The 16,683-nt window shown below is 42.5% G+C and overlaps 1 protein-coding gene across 1 annotated transcript in view; it reads right to left on the bottom strand.

The window, feature by feature from the left end:
- Positions 1-16,683, bottom strand: part of LOC126355986 (delta-sarcoglycan) — a 390,788-nt gene that overhangs the window by 18,668 nt on the left and 355,437 nt on the right. The window contains exon 7 of the mRNA XM_050006604.1: positions 3,315-3,438. Within this exon, the coding sequence (XP_049862561.1) occupies positions 3,315-3,438 (124 nt within the window). The remainder of the gene's footprint in view (positions 1-3,314; positions 3,439-16,683) is intronic.

Below are 16,683 nucleotides of genomic sequence, written 5' to 3'. Positions count from 1 at the left end.
GTAGGACGAAGCTCTTGATTTCATTTGGTAACAATCAGTTGTGTATTATAACATGAATGTCGAAAAAAATACAGTAAACGCAATGGAATGTAGTCAGATTAAATAAGCAAATCTGAGGAAAGTGGATCTGGAAGTGATACATGAAAAGTAACAGATCAGTTCTTCAAAATAACTAACGGTGACAACAATAGACGACATAAAATACAGACTGTCAGTAGCAAGGAAAGAGTTTGCGAAAGAGAGAAAAAACATTGAATATAAATTTAAGTATTTGTTACTGCTTTCTGAAAATATGTATCTAGTCAAGTGAAACTATATGCTTCCATAGACCTTTTCAAATCTTCGGAATTTGGATTGAGGCTGGAGGCGTGTTAGAATAGTCCTTGTACTTATGCAAAGCCACTGTGGCTGGGTGGTGTAGTGATTAGGGCAGTTGCCTATTGAGCAGGAGATCCAGTTTAGAATTCCAGCCTTCATAAGAATTTACATTTGCCACCTAAGTCTGCATACATAAATCACAGATGTTTGAGACTTGAAAAGGTCTCTATAACCACACAGCTTAATTTGATTAAAGCACCTACATATGGGTACAGGCCGGATCCCCCATTTCATTTGACGCCGAGGTCCGATTCAAGTGCAGCTGAAGAGCCTCTGAAATGATGTTTGAGTTTAGGAGGAACATCAAGTGGGCTGAGATGTGAATGGGAGTTTTGATTGAGGAGGCAAGAGTGCTAGGGTAGTCCGTGCAGCTGTACAAAGACAGTTTGCCAGGGTGGCGTAGTGTTTAGGGCTTCTGCCTCGTGAGCAGGACACACAGGTTCGGATTGCGGTTTTGGTGAAAATTTTCATTCGTCACTTCAGTCTGTATGTATATGGTGTCCATAGATGTTTACCCTGATTTTAAGATTAAATACTAATTGTATTTGTGATGGTAATGTAAGTTTTTTGTTCCAGGTCTACTAGAGACGCCATGGAGCTTCTGTATAACTGTGTCTAAATCAACACTTTCGCAACAAGGAGCGCTGTGTTAACTGTATCATAAAATTGGTTTCCCCTCAGAAGAAAGTTCAATGTTTTGTGTGGCAAGCAAAAACCAAATCATCGATTATTGCGCAGCGAAAGTCCGTGTCCTGTTATGCAAAGACAGCAGTTAATGTCAAATTGAATTAGAACATGGATGGAAACTTTTTTAGCAACGGGGTAGGTTCAGAAACGGACAAGCAGCGGCAGACCATCTCTTTCGGAGTAGGCTATGCAAACAGTTCAAACCGCATCCAGGAAGTAGCCACCGAAATCGATTCGGCTAGCTTCGCGGGAGCTTCAAGTGTAAAATAGTACAATGCATAAAGTGGTTGGCAAACATCTTAAATTGTGTGTGTGCAAGGTCCAAATTGTTCAGACATTACAACTAGGTGGTAGCCCAAAACGTGACCAATCTGCAGTAGACATGCTGAACGGGTACAATGATGACAATGGTTTTTTGAAGCATGTGTGTTTTTCCGAAGAGCCTACTTCTCCTGTTTGTGACCCAGTTAACCGCAATAATCTTCGGATCTAGGCATCAGAAAATCCTCATGACGTACAAGAACACACTTGGGACAGTCCGAAGGTCTAGTGTCTAGTGTGGGTTAATGTGTGATCGAGTGATTGCCCCATTATCTTCCTTGAGAGCAATGTGAATGGATATGTTTTCCTAGACATCTTAGTGAATTACACCGCTCTTCAGCTACAGGATATGCAATACACCATCATCTTTCAGCAAGATGGCACTGGCCCTCAATGGGCTTCAGAAGTCCACGATTTTCTTAACGAAACATTCCCCAACAGGCGGACTCGCAGAGGCGGGCCAATTCCATGGCCCCCTAAACCACCTGACAGAAGCCCCATAGATCTATTTCCCTGAAATTATTTGAAAGATATTGTGTACAAAACAGCTGTTCCTGATATTGTGATCTTGCAACAAGGCATCAGGGATGCCATTGTCACAATCACACAATACATGTTGCGGAACGTGCGACAAGAGATTGAAATGGTTCAAGTGGCTCTGAGCACTGTGGGACTTAACTCTTTAGGTCATCAGTCCCCTAGAACTTAGAACTACTTAAACATAACTAACCTAAGGACATCACACGCATCCATGCCCGAAGCAGGATTCGAACCCGCGACTGCAGCGATCGCGCGGTTCCAGACCGTAGCGGTTAGAAACGCACGGCCACCTCGGCCGGCACAAGAGTTTGAATACCGGCTTGATATTTTGTGTTTCACTAGGACTGCACATGTTGAACTGATTTCATTGTTGAAGTGTGTTGCCTGCATTAAATGTTTATGTAAGTTTCAGAACTTAATGAGTAGAGACGAGTGTGGAATAATGCGTGTTTCATTTTCTGTATCAATAAAGAGTTACATTGTTTTTCTATCGGGGTAAATATTTATGGACACCCTGTATATCACAATATTTCTACAACAGAGAGACGTGTACGGAAATGAAACGTGGACGGTTAACACTTCAGACAATAAGAGAATGGAAGTATCTCAAATGTGACGTTACATGAGAATGCTGATGATTATTGGGTAGATCGTTCAACTAATGGGGATGATCTGAGATTAAGTGAGAAGAAGTGAAATTTTTGGCAGGACTAAAAGAAGTGTTCTGTTGATAAGCCACATCCTAAGACATCACATCATAGAAGGGAAGTGTGGGTTCACAATGGCTCTGAGCACTATGGGACTTAACATCTATAGTCAACAGTCCCCTAGAACTTAGCACTACTTAAACCTAACTAACCTAAGGACATCACATAACACCCAACCGTCACGAGGCAGAGAAAATCCCTGACACCGCCGGGAATCGAACCCCGGAACCCGGGCGTGGGAAGCGAAAACTCTACTGCACGACCACGAGATGCGGGCAGCAAGTGTGGGGGTAGGGGGTGAAATCTGTAGAGGCAGTAAATGAGTTGCAATGGATGGAAGTGTGTTCCAGTGGATGTAAGTCGCCGTATGTGTGCAGACATGAAGAGGCTAGAGTAGCGTGAAGAGCTGCATCAATCCAGTCTGCGGACTGAAGACTACAACAAGAAGAAGAGCACCAATAACACCATTCATACAGGAAATAGTACTATATGACGTCTACATCGTGACACTGTTTCTGAAACTTCCAATATTTTAAGAGACACGTTAATTTTGGTCACACACAGTACATCGACACTGCGGCTGTCTTTGTAGTCCACAATCTGCCGATGAGAGGTGTTTCTGTGTATTTCTGCCAGAACTATTCGACCATCTTAGTTTTTGAGGTTGAGGTGGCAACTCACCGCTCCAGCCAGCGACTGCAGTTTGAGGTTGGTGAGGCAGGCTGCGCTGATGTCGCCCGCCCTGGACTCGATGGACACTCCGTACGGCGCCTGGATCTCTATGGAGCGAGTTGGCGACTCCAGCCTGCAAGAAAAGTGCGAGAAGACTGAAAGTCCGCCATAAGAGCTAAATGTCATCTGGTACTGTTCTATGTAGGAAATACATTGAGGTGACAGGAATGATGGGATACCGACATGCACATAAACAGCTGGCGGTAGTCTAGCGTACACAAGGAACAAGAGGTCGGTGTGTCGAAGGTGCTGTGATTTGTATGCAGATTATTTGTGTGAAAAAGTTTTCGATGTGATTGAGGCACGGCAATTAACAGACTCTGAACGCATTCTGGTTGTTGGAGCGACACGCATGGGACATTCCTTTTCGCGAAACGTTACGCGATTCAGTATTCTGAGATCAACTGTTAAGGGCGCTCCGTGAATAGCAAAATTTCAGGCATTACTTGTCACAACGGACAACACAGTAGCAGATGTCTTTCACTTAACTACCGAGAGCACCTATGTGTGTGAAGAGTTATCAGTGTTAACAGACAAGCAACAATGCGTGAAGTAACTGGAGATATCAATGTGGAACCTACGACGAACGTATCCGTTAGGGCAGTGCGGCGAAATTTGGCGTTAATGGGCTATTGTAGCAGACGACCGACCCGACTGCTTTTCTTAACAGTATGACATCGCCTGCAGCGCCTCTCCCTGTCTCGTGATAATATTGATTGAACCCTAGACGGATGGAAAACTGTGACCTGGTCAGATGCATCACGGTTTCAGTTGACAAGAGCTGATGGTAGGGTTAGAGTGTGGCGCAGTCCTCACGAACGAATGGACCCAAGTTGTCAGCAAGGCAATGAGCAAGGTGGTGGTGGTTGTACAATGGTGTGGACTGTGTTTACATGAAATGAACTTGGTCCTCTTGTCCAACTGAACCTATCCTTGACTGGGAATGACTAGGTTAGGCTACTTGGAGACCATTTTCAGTCGTTCACGGGCTTCATGTCATAGGGTCACAGCTGTTCGCGATTGGTTTGAGGAACCTCCTAGACAGTTCGAGCGAATGGTCTGGCTACTCACATCGCCCGACAGGAATCCCATCGAACTTTTATGAGGCGTAATCAAGAGGTCAGTTCGTGCACAAAATCCTGCGCCGGCAACAATATCGAAACTATGGACTGATATGGAGGCAGCATGGCTCTATATTTCTACAGGGGACCTCCAACGACTTGTTGAGTCCATTCCACGACTTTTGTCACCTCAGTGTAATTTGATGAAAGTAGACGAATGATTCACAGACAAAAGTTCATTAAGTTGCTAATAGATCGTTGTTATATATTCAGTTGTTATTAATGTCTCTGGGGTACTACTTCTGCGAAAATATAATGTATGGCGATTCTCGGGTTTTTCACAGCAGGTGTCACCATGACTTAGACACTTCTAATGAACGTTGACGTCTTAATCACGTGGAGATGCTTTTGATTGCCAGCTTTGGTACAACTGTTTTTATTTCTTGAGAGAGTATCAAATAAATTTCAATATCACCGGTTTCAGTCACTTCAAATGGTCATTTTCTGATTTAAAAATAAAAAAAAGAATCCTACACGTAATTTTATATTTCATGTAAGATACATTCTATAAACTAAGAAAATAAAGTAACAAAATTCTCACTCTCGTGTACGGGAAACTGTTCATTTTTGTTGTTGTTGTTGTTGATAGTAACAGTGTCACCAATTGCCAGGCAGGGTTCTCTACTGATAAAGTATATATTTTAAACTAAAGGGTCGTGGGTACAAATTCTGTAAATAGTCTAGCCTTAATTTAGTCTTAGCCTCTCAGTGATGTGAAAATGCGCCGGGAGGGACCGATGATTCGGGTACCATGTCCCTGGTCGGACTATTAGGAACGGCTAGGGGATCGGAAGCAGCCGACGTAATGCTCAATCGAAAGACTCCCACCAGTCAACTGAAAGTGTGTTGCTACACGTTTCGTAGATAACTGAGAGAATAACAAATTGTGAGCATAATCTGGAACTGGTTATAAAATGATGAAAAAATACGTCATTACATAATATGTGGTAAAATATTCAGGATGATTATAACTGAAGTTAAACTTCGGAAACACTGTAGAAAGAATACCACTGGTCAGAATGACTTCAACTTGCACCATAATATAGTCGTAGAAAAGGGAAAACGTATGACAGAAGAAAAAAGAAAGTGTCAAAATTGATCAATAAACGGCGCTGTATGTGTCAGAATACGTAACTGAAAACACCTGAAGTTGGTATAAACACGCCTGTTACACGGCTTTTCGTCTGTGACGTTCGCCATGCCAGTCTCAATGCAGGATCGCACTCTGCTTTTAAGGCTATTACAAGAATGATGACCGCACACGTCGCTCTGCAGAAGTTCCGGACACTGAAGCGTTTGAAAAAAGGCGGTGGTCCGATGACTGCCGTGGGTGTGGAGAAAATGATTCGGAAATTCGAAAAGATGGGTTGTTTTGGTGTGCAACATGGTAGAGGGAGGAAACGAATTGATTCGACGTCAGTGAAAGCAGTGGCCACAGCAATGCGGGAGGAGACGAGTGGTTACGTGTAAATGAGTAGTGAGTAGTGCAAAGATAATTACTGGACCATTGGACATACCCGTGAGGACGGTGCGTAAAATCCTACCAAACATCCTTCTTTGTTATCCATTCAAAACTAGCCATGTGGATGAGTTGCTTCCTCTTGATTTGCCAGTATGAGAGACCTTTACTTTTGAATTTCTTGCTCTCATGCAAGTGGATAATGATTAGCCGTGTAACATTTTTTTTTGGACAGACGAAGCCCACTTCCATTGGACAGGATATGTCAATACACAGAATTGGCGAATATGAGCAACGGAAAATCCACACGCAAATCAACCACTACCACTTCATTCTGAAAGGGTCACTGTGTGGTGCGGGTTTATGGCATCATTTATCATAGGGCTATATTTTTTCGAAGAGACAGGGGCTTCCGGTCCTGTTACCTGTACCGTCACTGGTAAGCGCTATGACTGTCTTTGCGCAACCACATTACAGCTCTCCAACAGCGTGGATGTGTGGATGGGATTATTTTTATGGTATATGGTCAACTTCCGCATAGTTAAGCCGCTTCTGAAGAGCAATCTAATTTTCATGCTATTCTGTAACACCATATTTCATAAACGTATATTTCCATCTAGACGAAACTGCTTATCATCCACACTCTGCTTCTATAACAGGTTATACTAGAGACATACACCTTTCACAGAAGACTTCCTAACACTTAAATTTATAGTTGATGTTTACAGATTTCTGTATTTCTGGACATTTTCCTTGCTACTGATCGTGTGCATTGTATATGCCTCTACTGTCATCATAATTTACTTTTCTTGTCTTTGCCATATTCACCGTACAGTGAAAACTGATGCATTCTTATGACTGTTAACTGCATTTTGTAACTGTGTGAAAGGTCATGGAAAGGTCTTATACATTTTCGTGTTCAGATACAACGTTTATAGCTAATGTCAATAGCGAATGTCACCAAAGAAACCATTATCTCTCTTTCAATGAAATCCTTACGACTCGTTTGATGATCTGGGTCGCAAAGGAGCGTCGGACTGAAGGGAACGTTGCGTGAATCAGAATTGACTACTGTGGTGACGTCGGGCAAACTTTCCTTAAGTGAGGATGGCGTAAATAATTACAGTAACTACACGGTATAGATGTAATAAAATCATGCAGCACTGACCACATACTGACCATGAAAAATCTGAAGACAATTTCTTCCCTGGCAGTACTAAAAAAAAGCAAGTGCTTCGAGAATCAAACTGCCCTTGGTAGTAACTTGTATATTTTGCCACTAAGCATTTCGATGGTTGATATCATCATGTTGAGATGATTAAATATTTATTTACATGGCTGGTGATGGTGTTTTGACAGTCGCAGACCAAGGGCAATGTAGGTTTTTAGTCTGTGACTGTAAAAAGACATCTGCACTCTTCACCAACACCAGCCAAGTAAATAAGCAATTTCCACCTTAAGATGATGGTGTGACCATCAAAACGCCTAGTGAGGAATAAACAAGTAACTGACGGAGAAACTGTTTTATTTGTGTGTATCATCAGTTGCAGGCCTCATGGACGAAACATTCAAACTGCGTTAGTAAACATCGTAGCAGCGCCATCGCGGCTTCGGCGATCACAGTTCACGCTGTGAACCGATATTCGGCGATATCGTATTGTGAGCGTGCCGGAGGCTGGAGGTTCCTTCAGGAGGACTGTCGAGTATATTGGACGCGAGGGGTGACACGTGTATCGATGCAGGTGTCGGTCGTGCGAGGGAGGCGGCTTGCCCGACGTCCTGGTTGCAGGAGGCAGTGCTATGCTCCGATTCACAGGTGAACCGCCACATCAGACGAGGTATCACTGCCATTCGTACGGCAGCTGCAGAGGAAACTGAGAGCTCGTACGCACCCATAGTTTCAGAAAGGACTGTCTGAAACCGTTTGTAACCGTCTGTAGCAAGTCTAAGTGTTTTAAAATTTTATTTTTGTGGAGGCAAACATCCTCAACTTGTTTTGACCAGGAAAACATGGTTCCAATAGACGTTATTCTGTTTACTATCCGGGCCAATGGCCAGTTTCAACCGTGACTCATTTTCAAGCCCATATTTTATGCTTCATGTTTCGTTTCACATTATAATACATCACTGATACATGTGGACAGATATACATCGTATTTCTGTTCATATGTGGCACAAAAACAAAACAACAGTGTACGTCATCACGTCCATTGGCCCACACAAATAGCTAATGGCTAATAGGCATACTCATTCAGTGTGCTACATTTTTTCTGTGCCAGATATGCACAGAGAAACAATACGTTCCTGTCTTCATGTAACAGAGATATATTAGAATGTGAAATGAGGCATGAAGCTTAAAATACGTGCTCAAAAATTACCTACGGTTGAAACTCGCCAGTTGGTCAATCTCTTAACTGTAGCATACGTGGACCAGGTTTTCATTCTCAGAACGTACAAGAGTACCAGAAGACAGACTTCTTCTGACACTGCGTCATTATCTCGTTCTTTTCTTCCGTGGCTTAAAGCGTATGTAATGGCGTCCATGCTGATTCCATATTCCCTGACATAAAGGGCACGCCGAATACAATTCCGCATTGTGGCTTAGTGAGTATATACGGGCTTATAGAATACTGGAACAGCTTTGAGAGTAAATTCAGAGCTTGCTGCCGGGCACAACATAACTTGTGTCTCTTAACCACAGTGTGCATACCCTGGGCCCAATGGGCCTAGAGCCGGTTTTAAGTATTAATTGCTGTAGGAAACACTTAAAATTGATTCCCCACCCATAAGAAAGCTTTTTTTCAGTACTCAATAACACAGTGCAGGTACTCTTAGAAATCTGTGTCATTAGCCTTAAGTGATACGTGCATTTTCTTCCTTTACGACACATTGACATCACCTGGGTTCGAAAGACACTCTGGTTTAAGTTGGAGTGTCATTAAATTAGACTGGGTTATAACGAATTTAATTTTGTTGGAAATCACAGAATGCATTAGAGGCACACATATGCATTGTTGTGATTCTAGAAAATACTTTAATATATACTGCAACTCTGCTCAGCTGTCAGATAGCCAGATGCCCTGTTGTGTAAGAGAGCTAAACATCGCAATAGATGGTTATGGGTGTGTGAAACAGTATAATAATGTTGCAGGACTTTGCTATAGAGCAGTGTTGAGAATAATGTTCGATACTCACTTGAAGAGAGGTAAGGATCATTTGTAACACTAAACAATAACGTGAACAGCAGTCCACAGAAGAAGAGAGTACTCAGGTAGAATGCCACCATCTATATCTAAAAAACGAGCAAGAAAGAGGATAGCAACGTTTCTGATGTCCAAATTTTGAATCAGTTGTCACTCGATGGGTAACTGGAGATGACGATTTCCTTTCAGACACGAGTGATGCTTCAGACGAAAACCGTGAAGCTGTCTCTCAAGCAGTGGCATGCAATTCTTTTCGTGAACAACAGAGTAATGGTAGTGTTTATGATGATGATGATGATAATGTAGGTAATAAAGCGTATGGGCATTGCCCCAAGTTATATGGTATGGAGTAAAACCATTTCCTGCTCCACCCCAGTATGCAAAATAAAACACCTGCACAAAATTTAGTGATATTTATGGAAAGACCAGCAAGGGGCATGGTAACTTACATTCCCCAATGATGGTGATTCTTCTGGCCATCGTCAACGGAATTGTGAGATCAGCAAACCTAGAGGGCAGAATAGTTCGTGTACCAAGAAAAATAAACTGGATTGGTCTAACTAAAGAACAAATATTAGCTTCTGGGAAATTTTGCTTCATGTTGGAGCAGATAAAGGCTGGGATATTCCAACCAGGGAACTTTTTAGGAGAAGATTTCGAATTCATTATACAGAGTTACAATGTCTATGATCCTGTTTACGGCCATCTAAAAATTCATTAGATTGGATGACAAGAGAACAGGAGAGGCTGGGCCATAAACAGATAAGTTTGCTGCTGTATCCTACCAATGGACAGTACAGGAAAGTAGTGATGCTTAAATTTAACGTTACAGTTGATGAACAGCTAGGATCATTTAGGAACAATTGCGGATTCCTGCAATATGTGCCAATAAACCTAGAAAGTATGGAGTGAAAATATTCTGGATGTGCGAAGCTGATGGGACTGTGTGTACAAGAAGACAACCGGGTGAGCTAACCCAGAAAAATTGGGGCTTACCACAGTAAAGACCGTTGCCGGTAATACTTCTTGTAGAGTCTGATGTGTTAAAATTGATAATTATTTTACAAGTGTCCAATTGGAGGAGATCTCTAGAACAAAAAAGTAACTGACGAGGTAACAATGAGGATGAATAAAAGAGACAATCCGAAAGACATGAAGCCTGGTAGTTGCACACATGTAAATTCAAGTCCATTTATATTTACGAACGAAATGATACTGGCTAGTTGTTCTCCGAAGGAGAACGTATGTCTAACTGTCCTAAGTAGCATGCATGATGATAACTCTACGTTTGGACAACACTAAAATAACGTAATTTCTTGGCGTTCATGTGAGGACTGTGTCGTGCAATTTGTATCGTACATTTTGCTGCGCCCTGTAAGCCTTTAGGATCCCCACACAAATGCAGACATTTAGACGTGCTGTCTGTTCAAAAGTGTCCGGACACCAATATTTCATCATGAACATCACTGCACGTCAGACAGAAGAGTTCAATGACTTCGAACGTGGCCCAGTCACTGGATGTCACCTGGGTGAGAAAAGCAACAAGGACATTTCACGTCCTCTGTAGATGTCCATGTCAAACGCTGGTGACGTAGCTGTGCAGTCGGAACGCGAAGAAACAACAACAGATAAAGTGACACCAGGCAGACCTCATGTACGTAGGGAGAGGGACCGTCGAGCATTGCGGTATGTGGTTGCAAAAATCGCATGAAATCAGGGGAAGGAATTGCTCGTGAGTTTGAAAATGCTGTCGGCAATTGTGTGCGCAAAGAAATCAAAAGGAATGCGATGCAACGGCGAGAATCTCCTCAAAAGCCACGGATTTCTGTCAGTGCTGAGGGATGCCTGAAGTGATGTAAAGAGCGACGACATTGGAGAGTGTATGACGGGAAACGAGTAATTTGGAATGACACACCTGTGGTAATCGTACAGGTTTGGTTTTGGCGAATGGCTGGAGAATGTTATTGCCATCAGGTGTAGTGCCAACTGTGAAGCTCAGACGAGTTGTATTGAGGCACGGGGGTGTTTTCCCTGGTTAGGATGTGGTCCCGTTATTGCACTAAAAAAAAAAAAAAACTATGAATGCTGAAAGATATGAATAGATTTTACGCCATGTGTACTGCATGTGCTAGAGGAACATTTCGAAGACGATGACGGATTGTATGAGCACTAAATGTACACTGTCATAAAGCAGCGTATACAAGACAATGGTTTTCGGACAACAGCGATCTCGAAATGGATCGGTCCCGCTCCACACCCCCTCGTCTAACATCATTAGATAATGTAGTTTAGGCGCTTGAGGAAGAATCAATTGCTCTTTCTCCACAGATATTCAGACACACCAGTTAGAGTGTCCGCCATCATAAAGGTAACACGTGGACAATTTCCCATATTAAACTCAACTAATAGCTATAGGGGCATGAAAGGGAAACAGTGATTGGGGAGGGAGTGAGACAGTTTTGTAGCCTCTCCCCGACGTTATTCAATCTGTGTTTGAGCAAGCAGTAAAGGAAACAAAAGAAAAATTCGGAGTAGGTATTAAAATGCGTGGCGAAGAAATAGAAAAATTGAGGCTCGCCTATAACATTGTAATTCTGTCAGGGACAGCAAAGGACTTGGAAGAGCAATTGAACGGAATGGACGTTGTCTTGAAAGGAGGATATAAGATGAGCATCAACAAAAGTAAAACGAGGATAATGGAATGTAGTCAAATTAAGTCGGGTGATGCTGAGGGAATTCGATTAGGAAATGAGACGCTTAAAGTAGTAAAGGATTTACTCAATTTGGGACTAAAATAACTGATGATTGTCGAAGTAGAGAGGATATAAAATGTAGACTAACAATGGCAAGGAAAGCGTTTCTGAAGAAGAGAGTATAGATGTTTTTGAAATTATTTGTATGGAATGTAGCCATGTATGGAAGAGAAACATGGACGATAAACAGTTTGGACAATAAGAGAATAGAACCTTTCGAAATGAGGTGCTACAGAACAATGCTGAAGATTAGATGGATAGATCACATAACTAATGACGAGGTATTGGTTACAATTGTGGAGAAGAGGAGTTTGTCGCACAACTTGACTAGAAGAAGGGATCTGTTTGTAGGACATGTTCTGAGGCAGCAGGGTATTAGAGGGCAGCGTGGAGAGTAAAAATCGTAGAGGGAGACCAAGAGCTGAACACACTAAGCAGATTCAGAAGGATGTAGGCTGCAGTACGTACTGGGAGATGAAGCAGCGTGCACAGGATACAGTAGCATGGAGAGCTGCATCAATCCAGTCTCAGGACTGAAGACCACAACAACAACAACAATAGCTGTCCAGGACTGAAGACCACAACAACAACAACAATAGCTGTCCGTATACATTTGATCAGTTTGTGTAAATGCCTTGCTGGGTGCTATAACAGCCGCATGTACGCATTTCAGAATCATGTTTATTTCGTTCTTGCCCTTCAGGCTAAAAAGTTCTCTTTTTAGGCGAAAATTGCAAAGAAAATAATTTTTGTATATCTCTCTACTGTTGAATGTGTGTGCATTTTTGCTCCTCTGTACGGCAGAATGCGTCGTCAATAATCATTCCCCACTCACGGAACACGGTTTCATAGACAAAGAGGCGACTTTCGAAATGGCTTCAGTGTCTGTTATCCGCATACATCGATACTTGTGACAGATTACTAATCGATGACATAAAGGCGAGGACTCGGCTCTAGAAGGACGAAGGAGCAGCGACGCTTGCGTTCCCTGGCGTCCGTAATGTCCACGGCCATTACTGGCTGCACGTGTCTTCGGTGTCATATGCATGCAGATTATCTGATCGTTTGTTCTCTGGCGTCACGTGCTGCTTTCATTAAAATGAGTGATGCCTCACCTTCAGAGCGGAAGAGAAATTAAGGCTTGCAAAGCGAGAGAAGACCGTGCAGTAAACGGCGGGTCTCTAACGACATTTTAAACTTGGCACATTCAAACATTTAGTAGTAAAATTTTTCTGTACACAATAAAAACGACAGCGGGCTTCAACACCTCTTGGAGGTTTCACATGTCTACTTCTGTTGAGATGTGGTCAAACGAATTATCAGCTTGAAAACGAAGTAAAAATGAAACAGAACCTCCAGAAGTCCTAGAAATTTCACAAAAATGAATTACATGTGGGGTAATGCAAGGTTTCTTATCGAATTTCGTTGACGAAATCTTCTCCGGTTAGCAACCAAGTTGTGGCGTAGTGTTGTCGCAATATTCCGACGGGTTTCTTTCTCATCATCCTTAGGCGAAGACCACAACTTGGCTGATAACTCGAAGAGATTTCATCTATAAACCACCTTTTTCGCAACGTGGTGACCAATAGATGATTTGAGTGAATTTATTTTTTCTGTAAGTTTGAGTGATTACTAAAAAACATTATATAATCCTATCGGTAACAGAGTGCGCTTAGAACAGGGGTTTTGCTATTGTGGCTCAACCAGTCGGGTAACGCGTTTATCTACGGCAACGTGTCAACCTTACAACAGTTTTTGACAGCTATGGCTTTCACTTTGTGTCGTGGAAGCTTTGTGCGCATCGTGGCTGAAAACTGAGTATCTGTCAGGCGCCTTCTCTCGATATGTGTGTCATAGTTATCTGTCTAGCTTGGCCGGCGGGAGTGGCCGAGCGGTTCTAGCCGCTACAGTCTGGAACCGCGCGACTGTCACGATCGCAGGTTCGAATCCTGCCGCGGGCATGGATGCGTGTGACGTCCTTAGGTTAGTTGGGTTTAAGTAGTTCTAAGTCCTAGTGGACTGATGACCTCAGAAGTTAAGTCCCATAGGCTCACAGCCATTTGAAACATTTGTCTAACTTGGCAATCCATACTGCAAAAAAAGTACAAATGTGTGTGAAATCTTATGGGCCTGAACTGCTGAGGTCATCAGTCCCTAAGCTTACACATTACATAACCTAAATTATCCTATGGACAAACACACACACCCATGCCCGAGGGGGACTCGAACCTCCTCCGGGACCAGCCACACAGTCCATGACTGCAGCGCCTTAGGACCGCTCGGCTAATTTCGCGCGGCAATCCATACTGCAGAATCAACATGAGACTGTGGGTGTGCATAAAAGTCCATTTTTCATCCCATTACCCAAAGCTCTCATCATCAATATGTGTGCTCGATACGTTTGCTCTTATCGCCACGCCGCCATTGGTTTATCAAATACAGGGCGTTCAATTTGAGACAACTAAATATCTCGAAAACGAGGCACCGTGCAACAAAATAAATAAATAAATAAAATGCTGTGTGTAGAGCTAATATTAATAAAAGGGACATCTGTCCGTTATTATATCTCCTGCGTGGGCGGGGTAATCTGTATAATTTCAAATGGTATCCCTTCACTTTTATTGCACATTCGGATTCTGTGCAAAAAAAATCAAGTTATTGTTTTCCATTCGTGGTAGAAGGCGCTCTTGTCGACAAATATCAAGTTTGCTTTTTTTTTTTATTAGCAACCGACGCATTTGATTCCACATTTCATTTACGATGTAAATGTATACCTTTGTCTCTAACAGTTGACATGATTGCACACTACAAATAATATGGTCAGACATTGATATTTCTGGCAGATGAGCTACTAGTATGGTAACATAGTTTTCTGTTCCCTATGGGGTTGAGTATGGCGAGTCCCCAAACCATCGGAATGCTTGATTTCTTTGGCCACTCTCGATCCTGCCATCAGGGTGGCTCATTTCGGTTTGTGTTTTCATCCAACCACAATGACCCCCGCGCTGGTCACTGCGTGAATTCCAGCGGAATACAAACCACAGCCATTGTGATAGATAAAACGTCCATGAAGTGATAGTGACATGTGAACCTGCCATGGACACTCACTGAAATCAAGCACTCCAACAATGAGAGGCAAGGGGCTCACTGCAATGAAGCACCATCAACGCTGAGGGGCGAGGACACTCACCAAAATCAAGGACCCCAAAATTGAGAGACAAGGCTACTCAACGAAATCAAGCACCCAACAGTGAGAGTCCATGGGACTAACCAAAATCAAGCACCCCGATGGGAACAAGAAACTGTTACATCCACAACATTCTTTCAGGATGTGAATGTAAATATCAACTTTTAGAACACAAATGTATACATTTACATCCTAAATGAAATGTAGAATCCAATGCCTAGGTCCTTAATTGCAAAAATAGACACATGTGATATTTGTCCATTACAGTGCCATCTCCAAGGAATGGGAGATAATATTTTTAGTATATCGTATGTATTTGTTGATGTAGAATCCTAACATACAATAAAAATGGGCGTTTCGTATTTGAAAATACAAAGCTGAACCCTTTCATGCAGGATGAGAGGTTGGCAGATGGCTAGGTGTAGCAGAGACAGATTTCGCCTTTAGCAATATTAATTTTTCATCCAGAATACTTTTTTTGTATGATGCATTGTTTTCAGAATATTTTGTTGTCTCAGGTTAAAATAAGCACCCTGTATAGCGTTACAAGTGAAATTGACAGGTATGCATGAAATGCAACGGATCTTGTTCTGGTTACATTGAAATCAACATGAAGGAACTGTTACATAAATAACATTTCTTGATGGGCACTCGTAATACCATTTTCGATGAGGAATGATACATTAGGGGAAAAGATTGGAACAGATGATTAAAAAACTACTGTGGCTGTTTAATGTCAACAGCTATTCCTCTATCCTTCCTCCGTCACACACACACCCACATTATACACTCTCAAATGTATACAGGGAGAGTCCGAACTCTACCCACAAAATCTGTGAGGTTGCTACGTGACCTATTTTGAGTGTAGACAAAAAGGAATTAATGTCATTAGGTGCTAGTGGACCCTGATTTCACCGTTAATCTGTTCACTCAGGTTTTTTTTTTTTTTTTTTTTTTTTTTAAATTACAGAGGGAGCTAACCCTCTGACTGAATGCGCTGAGCTTCCGTGCCGGTCACCATTGGGCTATCCAGACACGGTTGCCCTCGCCTCTGTATGGATCATTCTAGCACGCTTCCCGCCAGACGCAAATATTCAGCTATTGCACACACTACTGGTAGAGTGCCCCTTGCCATTTATCCTCATTACTAGTGGCATTTCGCTGACTCCCGTAAGAGATCGAGTGTGGTGTGCATCTGCACTGAAGTGATCGATTGGTTGTCCTCAAGTCAGTTACATGTACAGGGTGTAACACAAATTACGACAAAAACAGCAGGACACATTTCTAACATGTAGATGGACAAATCATGTTATATGAACATGGGTGCAGAAACGCTTTGTTTCTATGTTACAACTCATTTTCTGCAGCTCATTAATCATTGGAAACGCACACGAGCAGAATGTGCCAGGCAACTCTTTATGACACGAGATGTTCAATATGCCGTCCGTGTGCACTGATACATCTATCAACCGGCAAATGTAGTGAATCTCTTATGCGCTGATGTGTCGTATGATTTCTCAGCCTTCCGTAATAGGGGCACGGTGACTCTGAACAACTTGTCTTTCGTTTTCCATACGCAACAGCTTTCAGATGCC

The sequence above is a fragment of the Schistocerca gregaria genome, chromosome 3, assembly GCF_023897955.1.
Source record: "Schistocerca gregaria isolate iqSchGreg1 chromosome 3, iqSchGreg1.2, whole genome shotgun sequence".
Lineage (NCBI taxonomy): Eukaryota > Metazoa > Arthropoda > Insecta > Orthoptera > Acrididae > Schistocerca > Schistocerca gregaria.
This window is presented reverse-complemented; position numbering and strand designations above follow the sequence as displayed.